General features: G+C 24.9%; 2 protein-coding genes across 3 annotated transcripts; both read right to left on the bottom strand.

Annotated features, from left to right (window-relative positions):
• Positions 1-862: 862 nt before the first annotated feature.
• Positions 863-12,588, bottom strand: LOC123268905 (PTB domain-containing engulfment adapter protein 1-like). 2 transcript variants are annotated; one of them, XM_044734352.1, is made up of 8 exons: positions 12,565-12,588; positions 4,049-4,139; positions 3,902-3,969; positions 3,174-3,356; positions 2,734-3,060; positions 1,741-2,158; positions 1,420-1,649; positions 863-1,331 (listed from the first exon to the last, which is right to left on the bottom strand). In XM_044734352.1, the coding sequence occupies exons 2-8, from the start codon at positions 4,116-4,118 to the stop codon at positions 1,257-1,259; spliced, it is 1,371 nt and encodes a 456-aa protein (XP_044590287.1). In that variant the 5' UTR covers positions 4,119-4,139; positions 12,565-12,588; the 3' UTR covers positions 863-1,256. The 2 variants fall into 2 exon arrangements, with proteins under 2 accessions (XP_044590287.1, XP_044590285.1); XM_044734350.1 differs by lacking the exon at positions 12,565-12,588 and adding an exon at positions 8,921-9,196.
• Positions 12,589-15,350: 2,762 nt separating this feature from the next.
• Positions 15,351-18,056, bottom strand: LOC123269108 (nibrin). The gene has a single exon (XM_044734636.1). It carries the CDS (start codon positions 17,539-17,541, stop codon positions 15,460-15,462), a length of 2,082 nt encoding a protein of 693 aa, XP_044590571.1. The 5' UTR covers positions 17,542-18,056; the 3' UTR covers positions 15,351-15,459.
• Between the last annotated feature and the right edge of the window lie 381 nt (positions 18,057-18,437).

Consider the following 18,437-nt stretch of genomic DNA (forward strand, 5'->3'; position numbering starts at 1 on the left):
CAATCGAATTCTCTGTAAGTCAGCGTTAAGTTCTCGTACAAAGACTGAAAATATTATTTATCAAGGCAGGATATTCAACTCGAATTTCTATATTAAATTTATGACAATCAATTGAGTCTTCAATTTGAAAAATTTTTTTAATTAGCTTAAAAATCTAAAGTTCTTTTTAAAATTTTGATAACAATTTACGACTAGATATAAAAGAACTTGAATATTTTTTGTTTAATTAAAAAGTTATTAATTCGTTTAAGAATTTTGAAAACTAATAAAATTTCATTAAATTAAAGAAATAAACTAAATTACATATTATCAGAAATTAAATATGTTCATAAAATTTAATTAAAAGTTTAAAATGAAGAAGTTAAAAAATTATAATATACTCTTTCATTGAATCTAGTTCTTTTACTAATTTTTTTCAATGAATTAGAAATGACATTTCTTATGTAATTTTTACCTTTCACAATTTCTTAAAAACTACTTAGGATTTAATAATTTTAGATTTCACACTGACGGCACAAATTTGTATAAAAATTGAAGGTACATATAATATCTAAATTTATAATACGAAAACCTTAAATATGTTAAATTTTCTAATTGATAACTAATATCATAAAAGATTAAAAAAAAAAGAAGATAAAATATTCAAATATATTTTATTCATGTTTTTTCAATGATGTAATTAAATATTAAAGCAACAAATACAATTAGTTAATTAATTGATGATTATCAATTATAATTATAAGTAAATTTTATAAGTATTTACATTTTTATGTATCACTATCGTTTTATACATAGTCAGAAAAAAATTAATATTATTAAATTATTGTCAACAATTAAAGAAAAAATAAAATATCAAGCTATGAAAAAAAAAAAAAAAAAATAAAAATAAAATAAAACCTACAAAATAGTGCAATTTTTTATCTATATAATCTTATTTCTTTCATATTAAAATAAACATTATGATTATATGTAACCATCATGATTTTTTGAATAATGATATTTTATATTGAAATATTTATTAAAAGAAATAATTATTACTTATAATTATTACTCTTACGCAATGATTATTAACAAAGATATTTTCAACATTATAAAAACAAAAAGTTAATTAACTAATTTTGGTTCATAAAAACGATTGATTATTAAAATTTTCAATCGTTTGTTCATAATATTAATTCATTTGATTTATTATTTTAAACATAAAAATTAATTTTGTCATAGATATCTTAAATTAATATTTATCTGAATATCTAAAATTAGTTTCGGAGTGGATCTAAACTTTCCAATGAAAAATCATCAGTTCCCATTGATAATCCTCGACTAAATCCATCCTAATAATTTTTAGAGTTAATATTTTGATAAAAGATGAATTTTAAGCGTTAAAAGTGAAAATAAATAAGTAATTTATAATTAACGTACCTTCATCTCAAGCAATCTTTTGTCTAATAACCCAATAGCATTTTCTAGTTCTTGTTGACTCGGATTAGAAACTGAGAACGCTGCAAACTCTCCCATTTCAAATGGATCATTATTAAAATCGTTAGAAGTGCTGGAAAGCGGCAGTGGCGGGTTAAATGGAACACTTCCAAATAAATCTTCTTTGATGCCGTTTTGGCGCCTTGAATCTTTTACTTTTGGTGGAGGAGCAACTGTTAATTAATTTTTGATCATTTTATTAAAAAATAACACAAAATTTACTTATACTACGTTTAAGAAATGAATATTTTATAAAATACATACGAAGTGGTGGAGTCGTGCCATTTCCATTAGATGATACAAAGAGACTAGCAGATTGTCCATTTGACAAATTGTTATTTTGATGATTTCCAAAACCATTAGCAGTCGTTTCATAAGCTCGTGGATTAAAATCTTCTTCAAATTCATCCATCAATAAACCTTCAAGTTTAGTCCCAACAGCTGGAGATTGAATCGAAGGAGATGATTCATTGTTAGTTATAAAATCATCATCAAAAGCCTTATCAAAGTTTCTCGGTGGTACTGGTGGTGGTGATCGAGAGTCATTACCATTTGCATCGTTTTTAGTTTTCACGTGACTAGTGCCATTCAGTCGCGGTCCTTCAGGGGCTGCATCTGAGTTTGATGGTACGTGCAGAATATCCGGGAGATTGTGATGTGCCAAATAAGATTGAACATCCGCCTAAAACATTGAAATTTTATTTTTTAAAATTATATTTTCATTCATTTGCTGAAATAAAGCCATAAAAGAATAACACTTTAATGCTTACTGAATTAAAAAAAAATATATATTCTTTCACGGCTTTAAAAGAATAAAACCGTAACAAACCAAAACATCATAATAAGTGTATATTTTTGCTTTAATAGTAAAATTAATTAATATAACTTTAATCTTTAATTCACTAGCGTAAATTTGCGATTAGACTTTTTTTGTAAAATATTAAATTCTCGTCAAAAGTATATCATTTTGAAATTTTGCAGTTTAAAATCTTGAAAGTTTCAAAGAAAAAATCTATTTTTGAAAATAAAATTAGAAAATTATAATGCTATATATCTGTTATTATTAATACCAAGAATTTAATCTTTGACAATATGTTTTTTTATCATTGTAAACAGTTAATTTTTTAAATACAGTGTAAATCACTTATTTCCTAGTCCAAAGATTATTTACATTCATTAATATTGAAATAAAATTGAACAGTTGAGAAGACTTAGTTAAATCATAATTAACTATAGTTAAATCATAAATAAACTTACCGAGCCTTTTATTGCACATATATCTTGCAATCTTTGTCGATATGTATTATTTTCATGTTCTAATCGTCGTATTTTTTGTTGAAGCACCATGCATCGTCTTTGTGTCTCAAGATCTTTCCCGGATGTTTCGAGAAATCTTCTGTAAGCTAATCCAAACGCTTGACCAATTGTCAACGTTATCTCTTCAGCTAATTTGTCGCTTACGAAGACAAAACATGTATGCCGCTCGGCGTCTTCTTCTTTCGCAATAAAACTAAAAAATTTTTTCTCGCCTTTATCATCTGCGCAGTAAGATATTCTGTGAAGTGGATATTGATGCAAAATATGCTAAAAATAAAATAAAATATATGATTAAAAATATTTCGAAAATCTTTAATTACCCAACTCCAAGGTTGCGCATTTAAAAATAAAATGATTTAGTATTTAGTAAAATGACTTACCTTTGGTGTTGTTTTTGTTTTTGGTTCTTGGATCGCAACACCGTCAATACTAATTGTTAACTCAACTTTTGGTGTTTTAGTGCCTTCACTTTTCCGTAGTTGTTGATTAAATTTTAGCTTACATATTGCTTCTTTCACTACTTCTATTCCTTTAGGTTGATCTACTTCAGTACTTCCTAAATACTGTAATAAAATAACTGTGTTTTATTTAAAAATATAGCAAATAATTGAACATTAAAATAATCATAATTTCAAATTAGATACTCAAAATTTTTTGTGGGTATCAAATAGATTGTAGTCAGTATTATTAACATGAAAAAAATTAATTGAATAAACATTTCATCAAAAATTTTAAATGATTTTTTAATTTCAACAAACTAACACATAGTTATAAGTGAAAAAAAAATTTTTAATAAAAATAGTATATCTATTAATTAAATACGGGGTCATAAAGATCTCACACTTATTTAGAATTTTTTTTTTCATGTAAATATTATGTGTTATATCCATTGTTATTTTTATATTCATATAACACACTGATGACTTTCACAAATGTTTTTACAATTGTGAGAAATGGGACAAAACATCTTTCGTAAATTATTGGTGTTTTTTTTTACTTTTTAACAATTGTATATTTGTCAGCAAATATTATTTTATTAACTGTATATTTTACTTTTAGATATAATAAAAAATACAGACGTCATTAAAGTGAAGTTTTAATTAATTACCTTGACTAGGTATGCTATATGACCTTTCTGAAGTGCATCAGGTGGATGGATCCAATTTCTATTGGTTCCTAATTAAAAGCCATGTAAATTAATTAATTAGCTTCTTTTTTTAGTTTTTCAATTAAAACTGTGAAAAAATAAACTTACCTCCATTTTTACTCGACTGATTTTTGTTGTTTGTTGTTTGTGCCCATTTTAATAGCGTGGAATTTCTCATATTTAGTTACTTGTCAATCCCCTGAAACGAAATAGAAATTTTCAATTCATTAAATATTCATGGACAAGTTTTTAGATATTGATAGAAAAACTAATTTGTTTCAAGAGAAATAATCTTTAATTAAGAAAATTATTCTAAAGAAAATCGACTGTTTGGTTTTGAAAATAATATTCTTTTGGTTCCTATTCATTGGATTAAGATCTTCGTATCTTCTACCAAAAAGTATTGGGACTTATTTTTAATCTATTATTTCAAGTCCATATCATCAAATTTTTTAATTAAAAATAATTCCTTTTTTTTTTTTTGAGAACTCCAGATTTTTAGTTCAAATCTTAATTTAAAAGTTCTATTAATTCAAGAGTTAATTTCTTGGATTAAAGAATTCTTTAAGTGTGACAAAGGGCTGTTTTCAAAATACGTTTTTTAAATCAAGATATTTTCTCTTGAATTGGAATAGTTTTTTTTTATCAGAATAAAAATTACGAAGAAAATATTTTTACTGAATTGAATCATTTTTTAACAATTTGAATAAATATTTAATCTATTAAACTACAAAATAAATATTTTCACCAATTCAAAGAGAGCTTTAATCATTACTCAGTTGTAATATTGTTATTATAAAATGAGCCATTTAAATTGATATTATTCTAGGTCAATTCATTAAAGCACAAATCTAAGTCTACTTATGAGTCAATCCTATTACTATCGACATCGTTTCGACTATAAAAAAATATGTATAATATTATCTTAAAAAAAAAACTAGAGCAATAAATGAAAATAATGATAAAAAAATTAATAGAATATCGAAAATTTTTCTATTAATATTAAAATATTGACACTTAAACATTGTTATTTTGTAATATATATGCACATTTATTATTATTTATTATTAATCCTTAATTGTAACTAATTATATCGTATATAAAATAAATCAGTTGAGTTATTTAATATGCGGAGGAAAAAGAAACAAAACAAAGAGGTCGGCCATGTGGGTTGGTCGTGTCGTGCGAAAGATACGCCGTTAACAAGAATACAGAGACTATTCAACAGGTAATGCACAAATAAAATTACATGTATGCATTATATACCATTTATACTATTCATAAATCTTTTTATTCAAGAAACTTTTTTGTACTTCCATTCTCAGCTCGACAATTTTGTAATTCTTATACATGTCTACCTTTTTATGAGAATTAAACTTACAAAGTTTTTTACGAGAATTAAAAGTAATAATAAAAAAAAATAACTTTTAATTTTAGTATTTATTACTTTATAGAATTGTTTCTTTTCGGTAAATTTATCACGATAAAAATAAATATAAAATATATAAAAATATTAATTAATAACAATCATCTACTGTCTTATTGTTTAATTTCTATTTTTTTTAATTTAGTGAATTATTATAAATATTAGAGTAATTATCATATTTCAAATTTTAATCAATTAATAAAAAATTACACTAAAAAACGTCAAGTGGAAAATAAAATGATTATTTTTATTATCATTCAAATAAATTTTTTCAATATATTATTAAAGTCATCTAAAAAATAACTCTTTTTTTCATCAGCGATAACTCAGTGAAAAATCATCGGATATACTTAATGATAAATCGATATGTATTATAACTTGTTATTATTAGCTAATTAATAAAAAAAAAAAAAAAAAAAAAAAAAAAAAATGGAAAACGGTTGACCCTGCAGGCCATCCCTACAACTTCCCGCTATGTACATGTCCAAAACTCTCAGTAAATTGTTTGTTCCTAAGTTTCGAGCTCGAAAATTTAGTAGTTGTAAATACATACTTTTTAGAAAATTCTAAATTGCGATATTTTTCGATCGAATCAATCGTTTTTGATAGGGCTCGCCGCATTCGAAGCAGTTTTTGAAGCACCAAAAGATTATTTATTACCTACCAAACGATTCAACGCAAAATTTTGGAATGATGTTAAAAAAAACACTTTTTTGGAATTTTTTTAAATTAAATATCTCTCGTACGATTTAGCCGATTTTGATGCGGTCTACGTATATATACAGACATACATACAGACTCCATCTTAAAAATCGTCAGAGAAGCTTCCTAGGACCTTAAAGCGCCGAGATATGATGAAAACTCGATTTTGAAAAACGGAGTAAAACCAATAACTTCCCGATTTTCGAAAATTTTTAATTTTCTTAGCTGGAAGTTAAAAATATGGCCTTGTAAACATGTTTACTCAAATAAATACAGTGTTATTTTTTGAGTGCACTACGATGGAGAGAATTTTACTTTATACATAATAAATAAAAAATAGTTTTCATCTGATTACATCACAAATATTTATTTTCATCACGTCCTTTTGAAACCGCCTACACACATTACTAAAATAAAAGTTCCACGTCGTAAACCTCTTTTTTGCAACAATTTTAAACATAAATAAATTTTATAAAAAATTTAATACCTGCAATTATACAATAAACAATAAATACAATAATTTGCGTTTCATAATGATAATTTTGTAAACAAAACAAATTAATTAGCATCAGCTAAATTAAATACAACAGTTACTAAATAAGAAACTGGGTAATGACTCATATTAGAATGGATGCTTAAGGACAAGTAAAAAAGAAATATCTTTAATCGTGTAGCTCAATTTATTGCGTTGTAATTTTATTTTAAAAATACATTTCAATTAAAAAATATCATTAATTCGCTTAATATTAACGATCGAAATCGAACTCTAATCCTTACCTCCGACTTTATCTCCGAAGAACAAAAAAATCTAACGAACATATAGTAATTACTGGTAATTTTATGCATTTATCTTCAACAAGAATACTATTTTAAATTCTTCGTGTTAATACCGATGTAACAATATTCAAGGTAAAATAAACTAGTAGTATCTCACTACATCAACTTTTCTCAGCCTTCATAACTATAACCACTCAATGAATTCATAGATTATACTCATTTCTTATTTGCAATTAAAATGTTTTCTATAATCTTTATAAATCTCATCTTAGTTATATTAAATATTTGATCTATATTTTATAAATAAATAATTATTTAAGATAAAACCAGTTTTCTATATTCTCAATATTTCATACCAGTTCAATGTCATTAACAGTATTTTAATACTTTTTAATTATTATAAAGAGCATTTATACAAAAAAGAATAAGTCTTTTAAGCATAAAAATTTCATGTTTTAAATCAAACAGTGCAGCTACATTATATTATTTACAGGAGCTAAAAAAAGTTATAATTGATATTGGAGAAAGATGTTGAGAAAGGAATCGGCATTTTTCCAAACGGATGCGGTCGATTAGAAAATGGCGGATCAGGTCAGAGCCCGAACTTTCTCTCTTGACTACATATATAAATTATAAGTTCTTGCCTTGAAATATTTATCTAGTCACTCTAAATTTATCTTTATTACTTTCGTTCTTAAAAAATGATCTTAACCACTGTTTGTTTTATTTTTAAATAAATTTGAGCTCAAAAATTGGAGCTGGAGATAACCTCAAAGTTATTATTAAAAATTGATCATTATTTTATCTCAAAGATTTTGTATCTTACTTTCATTAATTACTTTTCTGTTAATGTTTTCTTTCATTGACAAGTTTTAATTTCATATAATTACCAAAAAAGAGTTTCTGATACACAATTGGAGTAGTTTTGAACATTACATAAATATGGTTATGATGAAGATGATGAAGACACTTGAGCCCCCTAGTTTAAACCAGTCAGCACTTGTAATCGTTGAAGCTTTTGTATTAACTTCACTTTAAATGACAAATTACAATCGACACGACTATTCAATTTGAGGTTTATTAATATAAGCACTTACATATCTTCTTTGAATTTTATTGTTTGATAATCTCTACTTTTGAACAGGTTCAATCAGACAAAAAAAATTATTTTTAAATTACTTTTATTTTAAATGTCAAAAGTAATAATTTTTTGAGCTTTTTTAATTTACATTTTTTTCATTTTAAAAATTAGTATGAAGTTTTCGCCACGACATTGATTCTAATGATATATTATGTTAAATTTTAAAGTTTAAGAACTATCAAATGATTTTTCATTTATAACTGTATAACCTTTGCTGCCCATTTTTATATAATTAAAGAACACACAATTTTAAATAAATGACATTTTTAAAAATGGTAAATTTTCATAAAAATAAAATTATTTAATTATTATTCTCTGGATAAGTTCAACATGCAAAATATATTTTCAAAAGTTTAATTATAGTATTGACATTTAAAATCGTACAAAAAAATATGAGTATGAACAGCTGACGTCAGACAATTTTTTTTAAACTTTTCTGATTAACTTTAATCACTACAAAAATAATCATAGAAAAAAGGCCCTTGGAAATTTTCAAAAAGTCTTTCTGTACAATTACATACATTTTTTCTACTAAGTGAAAAATAAAATTAAGGTATTTCTTTCCAAGCCTTTTATATTAAATAATTTTATAAAAATAAGAACTTTTCAAGTTATTTAAATTCATAAATTTCAATCATTTTTTAAATTTTATGATTTAATTTTTTTCAAACAACTCCAAATTCTTTTTCCGAAAATTCAAAGACAATAAAATAATTTTTAAAAAAATTATTTGAACATCATTTTTTAATGACTTAAATAAAAGAATTTTTGGTTTCAAAAAAGAAAAAAAAACAGTTTTGAAAATAAAATTTTGTTTTATTATTTTATTTTTCGTGAACTTAAAAAAAAATGTATTATTATGTTTACAAAAAATTTATTTTTTAATTATTCAATTATTAAAAAAATAAAAAATAACTTTTTGTATGAAACTTACCGATTACAATAGATAAATAAATAGTTTTATAAACTTTACACCCGCCCGAGGCACTACGAATATCTTAACAAATTATCAACTTGAAAATATTTAACTCGAAAATATACTAACGAATATTAGATGTGCTTGTAATAAAAATCAGATCACAAGCACAATAATAAATCAAAATAATAACAAATACTTGTAAGAATAAATTAATAATAAATTTAACAATTATTTTTCCACGCGTTACTCTGACATTCACACACAGGGACCACCGAGACACTGAGAAAGTGTTTTAAAGCAGTCGTGGTCTCGGGAAGTGGGTTTTTACTGTCAGTGAGTAGGGGAAAGGATATAAGCAACAATTCTATTTAGCAAGACAGACAAGAGACCAAGAGTTAACTTTACCTGTTCATCGTTCATATTAAAATTAAAAAACTACTTTAAATAACAATTACTTAAATATTGTCTTAAGTTAATAAGGTACTCTAAATATAAATTTGATATTTTTTTGCGACAGGTAAAATGGACTATAAATAGATTCTTTTTTTTATTGATGATGAACGTGTATAAAGGACAATTTATAAAGTAAAGATTGAAAGAGAGAGGAGAATGAAAGAACGAAACAGAGAATGGTAGTACCAGTCACGGACGAGATCAGAGCGTGTACTATTACAAACACTAACATTTGATCTATTCTGTATATTGTCTATTTTATCTAGAAAAAAATCATTGACATCAGTTCCACTTAACTTTGATTTTTTTCTTAGTATAATTTATAATTTTTATTTAAACATTTTTTTTCGTTTTTACAAAAAAACTCTAGTACCTAAATCATTTTGACAGAATATTAATTATTCTTCTTTCTACTTACAGTCAAGTTTTTTTAACGGATTTTTTTATTATATTAAGGTACAGAATTTTTAACTTCCGGTTAAATTAACACTCAGCGAAAGTAGGGAAAGTATAATATTCTTGTGTTGTACTATTTGATATTTTTTATTTACATTGTAAATATAAATTATCACGCGTATTTTTCATGTACCCGTTTTACTTTTTTACTAAAAATATTATTCTTGAATAAAATTTTTTACGAAGTATTGTTCTGTATGTATTTATTTTATTTTACTTACTATATTCATTGTTTAATAGATTTTTATATTTTCAATTTTTTACAATACAATAATTCGTAACATTAATATCAATCACATAAAATTTACAACAGTTTTTGGGAGAGATGATTTCAGCTAAAGTATCAAAAATATTATTAAGAATGTAGCGGAAAATGCGATACATATATTTTTTTATAACTCTAAATACTGTAAAGAAAATTCTCCTATGATTAAAAAAAAATTCACTTTAAAAAATTATTCAAGGTTAAAGTTGAACGTATCTTTAGTTTTCAGGTTTTTTTCATCAATAGTTAATTTATTATGATATAGATTAAAGTATGTTATTTATTTGAAAAAAAAACTTAGTTTTACCTATATTACAACCAAAAATTGAGAATGAATTTCAAAGAATAAAAAATAATATGGTTGAGTGTTAACAAATTCGTCAAGATGGTAAAAATAATTTTTGTCTATTTTATTTTTGCCGCAAAAGAACTTAGAATTCTTTTGATTAATCATGAATTTCTGTTTTTAATCTGATAAATATCTTTATTTTAAATAATTACCTTTATTATCTGTAACAAAAATTATTTCGATTGATTCTGGAATTCCAACACTTTAGTTTTTTAGAAAAATAAGAAATTTGTTTAAATAATATATTAAAAGACATTACTAAAATAAAAGAAAGATTATGATTTTTGATTAAACGCCTGTAAAAAATTTTTTCTTTATTAGAATCAAATATGTAATTTGATGAGTGCCTTTTTTAATCACTGATATGTGTTACTGAAAAATTTTAATGACATTAATACAAGATTGACATGTTCTAATATTAAGAATAATGATGCATAAACTGGTACCAAATACGCCTACGTAATAATCAGAAGGCGAATAAATGATAAAGTACGCCCACTGTGATAACATAAACAGATTAAAATTTATATTTTTGTTGTAATGTTCTGTAGTTATAATATTTAATAAAGTTTAGTCTGTAAATAAATATTCCCAGTAGATAATGTTTTTCAATCATTACAAATTAAAATAAAAGAAATTTCCCAAATTTCTCAATGTTATTCGATGTAAATATTATGATTATGATTGAGTTATTTGGTTTCCGTTAAAGATCTGGCTTATGTTTTATTATTCTTTTCTTTCTTCTTCTTAAAAATGAATATGTATTTTTTAAATCTACTCTTTTGCGTCATCGTCGATAAATTTGTTGATATTCACTTTTATCAGATAATTTTAATATAAATAAATATATTAAATTCTATATCCATGTGCAATTAGATAATTCAATCAAATATTATTACTCATCAATAATCACATTCATTAATTTAATACTTTTTAATATTTAAAATTTTATTTTGTAACAATAAATAAAATATTTAATTCTTTAACCCAGCAAAGACATTTTCATGAAATTTTGTAAAACTATTGTTTTTATTTCTGTGGAAAATTTACAGAATGTCATAAAATTCAGTTATAGTTCATGCAATTTTATGAAATTATTTTTCTATTTTATTTGAAACTGAATCATTGAAATAAAAATTACGTTAACGAATTTGATTCAGAATAGTGATAAATGTATGGAATTCATTATCAACAAGATCTGAGTTGAAACTCAGCAGACGTTTGCAAGTTCTTCATTATATAGCAAAAATAAAACCCAATAGCTTTGGCTCTCGTTGTTTTTAATTTTTTTAAGATTTTATAACTTAATAAAATTTAATGAAAAAAATTTTTTAAAGTGAAAGTAAAAGGAAAATGTCCAAAGTCAGTGAATTATTATGTTAAAAATTATTTAACTTCATATATCATCATTGATTCATATCAACTCCGATCGTCTGATAGTTCACACAATAGACAATAGTTGCATGAAATGTTTATTTTTTTTTTTTTTATTTTTTTTTTTAATTTCGAAAACGTGTCTGACTGCAGAATAATTGCACGGAAATGAATACTCATTGAATAATAAAAACAATTATTAGCCGAAGGTCACATTCGCCTATTATATCATTATAAAAAATTTTTCTGCATGATAAAATTTTCTGTTATTCACTAGTTATTTGTCAATGTTTAATCTGTTATTTGCAGACAAATTATGAAATATTTAACTAAAACTTTGATTTATTAAATTACTTGTTAATTTTATATTATATATTACATTTTATCTGTTTGATTCGAGGATGATAATTTTACAGCATTGTGAAATGTATAAATATTTATAATTTTCTTGGTCACATGTACGCGTATGTACACATATTTAGTTTATTGTTTATTATTAAAAATGTTAAGTTAGGAACTAAAACATACTGACAAAGAATTGATTCCGACTCAGATTTCAGTGATATATTACAAAGAGAAATTCCGAATTAGAAAGTTCGTCTGGGAGCATTTCTTATTGTCTATACAATTCTATATATAAGAACGAGAATTTTATATATTAGATGTGTGTATGTGTGAGTATTTTTATCAAAACATTAAATTATTTATCTGACTTAATTCCTCAAAATAAAATGGAGAAAAAAAATATTTTAAATTACTTACAGATAAAAATTTCCTGACTCCAATTTTTTTCGAAACAATTTATATATTATAATATTAATCACTTTTAAATCACAAAATTTTTTAAAGTCACCTAATTATCAAAATTAAATTAAAAATTATAAAACTGACACGGATTTTACGATTTTGAGGAAAAATTTTAAATGAAAAAAAAAAAAATAAAAAAAAATAAAAAATAACGAACGAAATTTACTAACTCCGAACGAGAACCACCTGACAAGAAACGAATCTGTATACCGGCTGACCTGAGCCGACACACAGTATATATTCTATGATCAAATGCAAAAAGTGGAGTATGTAAAGCGAGTTTTAAATGTAGTATTAGTAATTGCGAATTTTTCGTTAGCTTATAATTTTGCTAACTAAACTCTGCGCTCCATCTCTGTTTAAAATATTCAACGGATTTCAGCTTTTAACAGCTCAACAGCACTGTTGTTGATTTTTTAATAAAATAAAATAAAATAAATACAATAGAATAAAATTTTAGTAACGACTAAACTTAACGCCAGAGGTCGCTCACCAGGAGAACTATGATTTCAAATTACAATACAGACTGGAGCAGTAAATGCATCTGTCTAAGAAAACTCCGCGGGCAAAACTAATCTAAGACCGGAGTGAAGGGTGAACTTGGTCATGATCAAGAGAAATGGGTAATTCTCTGTAAGGACGTCTTAAATCTGTATTAATTTTTGTTTTTTCAATATAACATGACGGGGGACTGTTTGCCAGGGGACTGTTTTTTTTATCAAATTGAGAAAAATCAAGTAAACTATTTCAATGAATTCAACTTTTCAAGTTCTCAATGAATGTTTACATTAATTAGAATAATATTAAGACTTATAGATCCAATTTTATAAATAAACTAGCTGATACCCGCCCGCTTCGCTGAGCGCTTTATAGAATTGCATTTTTAGATCTAGACTTCAAGTCATTGCAAGTCTTATAAGTAAAGTTGAAATCTGTTTAGCTTCAAGTGCGAAGAATTTTTCTGTTATTGAAATTTTTCTCAGTAACATCAAATTTTTATAGAAAATAAATTTAACATGTTTTTTACGAATTCTATTTAAATAAGTAGCCAAATTTATTTTTCACATATTTAGTGTTTGGAAAATGCATTCATTTTAATCTGTTACATTCCCGTGATCCCGCAATAAGAACAATTTAGAAATTATGTAATCACCAAAAAATAACATTTATGTAAAATTCTTAGTCCGTTGACTGAATTACTACATGTAATGTTAAGTTTTGGAAACTTTACAATGACTTTTTCCCCACTGCTAAAAAGACGTTTGTTATAAGGAAATTTTTAGTAAACGTTATTGAAACTCAATAGACATGGTCTAAATTTCATGTTTCAAAAAGTCCTAGTTTATAAACGACAAAATTTTTAGTAGATTTCGTATAAATCTAACTATTTAATTTTATGGAACCAATTATCATCACCAAACACACGATCAGCATATAAATATAAATTTTCAACACTTAGTTCACCAGACATAATTAGATTCTTTCTTAAACTTTTTTTTTAAATGACGTTAAATCAATCAAATATTATAAAGGCTATCTAATAAAAACAAAAGAAAATCGTATTAAAAACAAATGAATGAAAAATGAGTCTTTTATTTTTATCAGGGGGAAAAATGTACATAAAACTAAATCGTAAGAAAAATGAGGAAGGGTTGATAAAATCCAATAAATAAGTAGCCTATAACCATCTACGAAAAATTCTACGTCGAATGGTAGCAGTCCCATCCCGATAGCTTCAGCCGTTTTTGAGTTATAAATAGTGTAACTATGTTTGTATTATGATAACTAATTGAACTAAAAATTGAATAAGTATAAGTATAAGTATTAATTAAATAAAAAAAAAATAGTCTAAAATATTAAATGATTAAAAAATGATACTAAAATTAGCAAACATCTGAAAATTTTTTTAATTTTTATAACAAATTAATCTTGGTAAATAAGTATATTTTTTTTAATTCGTACTGATAATTTTTTTTTTAATTTCTACATGTGGAATTTTTTCCATAATTCAATCATTTAATGATTTAATTGTTATGAAATTTTAAAAAATAGACAGGTGTCTGCTGATTTCAGTATCATTTAGAAAATACTACCAGAAGCTTTTCACGGAATTATACGTGTTTTTTCAACTTTAATTTGTGTTAGTTACTTAAAAAAAGAAGTTATATTAAAAATAATATCAATATATAATATATTTATTTCAATGTTATTGAAATAATCTAAGTTACAAAATATTTTTTAACTTAACTAGGAAAAATTGTTGGCAAGTTATCGATGATTTATTCGCTAAAATTAAACATCTGGACTTCCTTCCAATTCTCTTGCTAGCAAACTTACAAAAATCCAGCAATGTATAAAATTATTAGATGTTATACTCAAGTGTTTTAATATCAGTCAGTTTGAACATATTAAATCTATTATATGCTGTGTGTGATAAAATTTTATAAAACATGTATTGCTTTTGCCTTTTGATTTATTACCCTGGGGCCTGGGGTATTTCAATAAATATAATATAATACTCTAGAGTTTTAAAAGATTAAAATAATAAAACGGATAATATTAAAATACTTACCTTCTTTACGGCCGCTCAAGAATACTAAAATGAATGCTTGTATTTTTTTATATTATTCATGTATTAAAAGTAAAATAAAGTATTATCGATAAATAACGACAATCTGTAAAATTTTAATAAAAAAAGATTCATGACAATTATTTAGAAGTATAAAAAAAAAGACAAATAATTAAAAGGTAAACAAAAATTTTTAATAATTCAACCCTGTGTTACAATCCACATTAATAATGTTAAATAATTATATTAAAATCTGCATAATCTTGATAGTACTTGAGTAATTATTTTGCTTGCTCCCACATGTACATATCTTCACGCCTTAATCTTGTTTTTGGTATGCGATATTGATTTCTTCTACAGGAATTCACTTTTGGCTTACTTGGAGTATCTCTTAACTTGATGAAAATGAATTCCACCAAACTAGATTTCATGCTAACATCATTTCTCTTTTCTTTACCGTTTTTTTGTTCATTGGTCCAACTTCCACGTGTTTCTTTTTGTTTAGTATTTTTGTCATCAAAATTCTTTAAAGGTGTTTTGATGTTTTGTACAGAATCATCGTCGCTATCTGGAACTTCTTCTGCATCCAAAATATTTTTTTTATCATTAACAATCTTCTTACTGGTGTTACGTGAATTATTTTCAGTTTGCGAAGGACGTAATAAAATATTCCATGCTGATTTATTATTATCTTCACGATTATGGATTAATTTAATTTTTTTTGATGCAGAGCTGCTATTTTTCTTATCATCATTTACTGGAATATCATCAGCACAATCTTTACGTTTCTTTTTGGCTGAAGTCTCAACCAGATTTTCACGTAATTTTGCTGTGGAATCATCTGTTTTTTCATTCATTTTACCATTAACTGTTAAGTTTTTATTTATCGTCGACTCTTGAATTCGATCATTATCATTATTCATTAGATTTTTCTTACTTTGTGTACGTAAATCGTTGGCTTTATTTTTAGGAACAGACTTTTGGACTTGTGCTAACTCAACCATTTCATCATTATCAGAAAAAATAATTTCTTCTTTAATCGAAGCTTGAATTTGATTTTCACCTTGAATTTCGTCATTAACTTTATCATTTTTCTTCTTACTATCTAGTTCGGTATTTTTTATTTTTCGTGAAGATAATTCTAATAAATTTGTATGTTCTTCAGTTTTTTTTTGAATTTTTTTACTGGCACCAATGTTATCTTCCGATTTCCGTTTTTGTGATTTACCAACTGGATTTTCAGTTACTGAAGAATCTAGTGGAACAGTTTCAGGAATGATTCTTTGACTTTTTAAAATATTCGGTGAAGTATCCACGCCCTGAGAGTCTTCTGCAATAATCGGAGATTTAGTCTGATCCTCTGCTGACATCTTTGTTGATTTCAATAATTTTTTATATTTAAATCTGGGATTGCAAAACTTTTCAATTGAACAATAAAAAATAGCCAATGCTATTTCTGTTGATGGAATCGCTCGTAATTTATAGAGCGTCAACTCCATGGAAATTTTCTGAAAATTTTCTAATGACCATGACTGAGTTTTAATGTCATCTGGTGGCAAAACAATGATGACATTATCCTTAACACAATCTTTTATTTTACATGTTTTATTAAACTCGAGAGATCGCCCACCGGCCAATCTGATCATAGTCGAATACAAGTCACACTGTTTTTTTTCAAAATGATAAAAAACAAGACCATCAAAAATCTTCTTGCGCAATGAATTAGGTGACAGAGATGCTTGTTTGTCATCTAAAAATGAATTATCCAGCGGCGGCATGTATTTAGTAGGATCAGGGACAGTTGATTTTTGTTCCTGAGCTTTCAATACATCATTCCAATAATTAATATTGACAATCGGAATCCCTGATGCTAATGCGCAAGCAACTTTTTCTGTAATACCTGTTTTAGTTGTTGTCAAATGCGTACAACTGTCACTCCATGAGTTCAACATTTTCCCGCCAATTATGTCAAATATTTTTTGCAGATTGTTTTTATCATTTTCATGAACACGTGAAATCAATACGTGATATTTTATCTTTGGTTTAAAAATTAATGAAAAAATATGATTGCGTAAACCAAAACGTATTCTATCATCATTTTTTATTTCATAGCCTTCATTGGTAATTTTAAGCGGTTTGCCGTCCTCATTATTTTTTAATAAATAAGTACCATATTTTGAATTTGAATCTTTAATAATAACTTTTTCAATGCCATTTATGGTAGATACTTCCAACCTAGCATGATTACGACTTATTGAAGCATCATTTGACAATACAATATCTGTACTGCTACGTCCGAATATTATGGTATCACCGGTTTTTAATTCTTTTATATTTTCACTGCTATCAATTAATAACCACATTTTTTCAATTATTTACTCACAATAATAAACTAAAATATTTTCTTTTTTATGCAATCAGTATGTTTTGTGCAATCAGTTTCCAATCAGTAAGTTTTGATGTTTTTTTTTTGCTTTTTACATGTTTACATCTTGCATGTTTAACACACATGAACTATTTGAAGGTTATACAAAAATAACAAATAAACTCATGAACTCATGGGTGGATAAATAAATACGTGCGCATGTGCCAACTTGAAACTTGTCAATAAGAATATTTTCTTAATTATCGACTTTTTTTTTGACAGATATATCTGTTATATGTTATAACATCAAATTTTATTCTAAAATTCTGAAAGAATCTAAATTTTTATTTTTTTGAACATATAGTTTATCCTTTTATTGTGCATTCAAAAAGTTTGTTTTTAAAATAGTAATATGAAAACCACAATATTTAAGTCAAAACCGTATACAATTTTAATAACTTTTGACAAAAACCATAAAAATTTTATGACAATGAATTAAGGGGGAACACCACTGTGACGGTCGAAAAAAAAGGTGATTTTCGGGAATTTTTTTGACAAAAAATTTTTGATAAAAAAAAATCGAAAATTTTTCAAAATTTATGAAAAATATATTAAAAAATTCTTGAAAAATTTTCGATTTTTTTTTGCAAGTTTACGAAGTCACTTATACAGATTCAAGAAAAAAATGAAGAAAAAATTGAATATATTTTTCATAAATTTTGAAAAATTTTCGATTTTTTTTTTTTGCAAGTTTACGAAGTCATTAATACAGATTCAAGAAAAAAATGAAGAAAAAATTTGTTTTTCATTTCGATAAAATTTTCGAAAAAATTTTTTCCAAGTCAGTAGATTAAAAAAAAAACCAAAAAAATTTAGAAATTTTTTTTTGTCGGT

The sequence above is a fragment of the Cotesia glomerata genome, linkage group LG7 (assembly GCF_020080835.1).
Source record: "Cotesia glomerata isolate CgM1 linkage group LG7, MPM_Cglom_v2.3, whole genome shotgun sequence".
Taxonomy (NCBI): Eukaryota; Metazoa; Arthropoda; class Insecta; order Hymenoptera; family Braconidae; genus Cotesia; species Cotesia glomerata.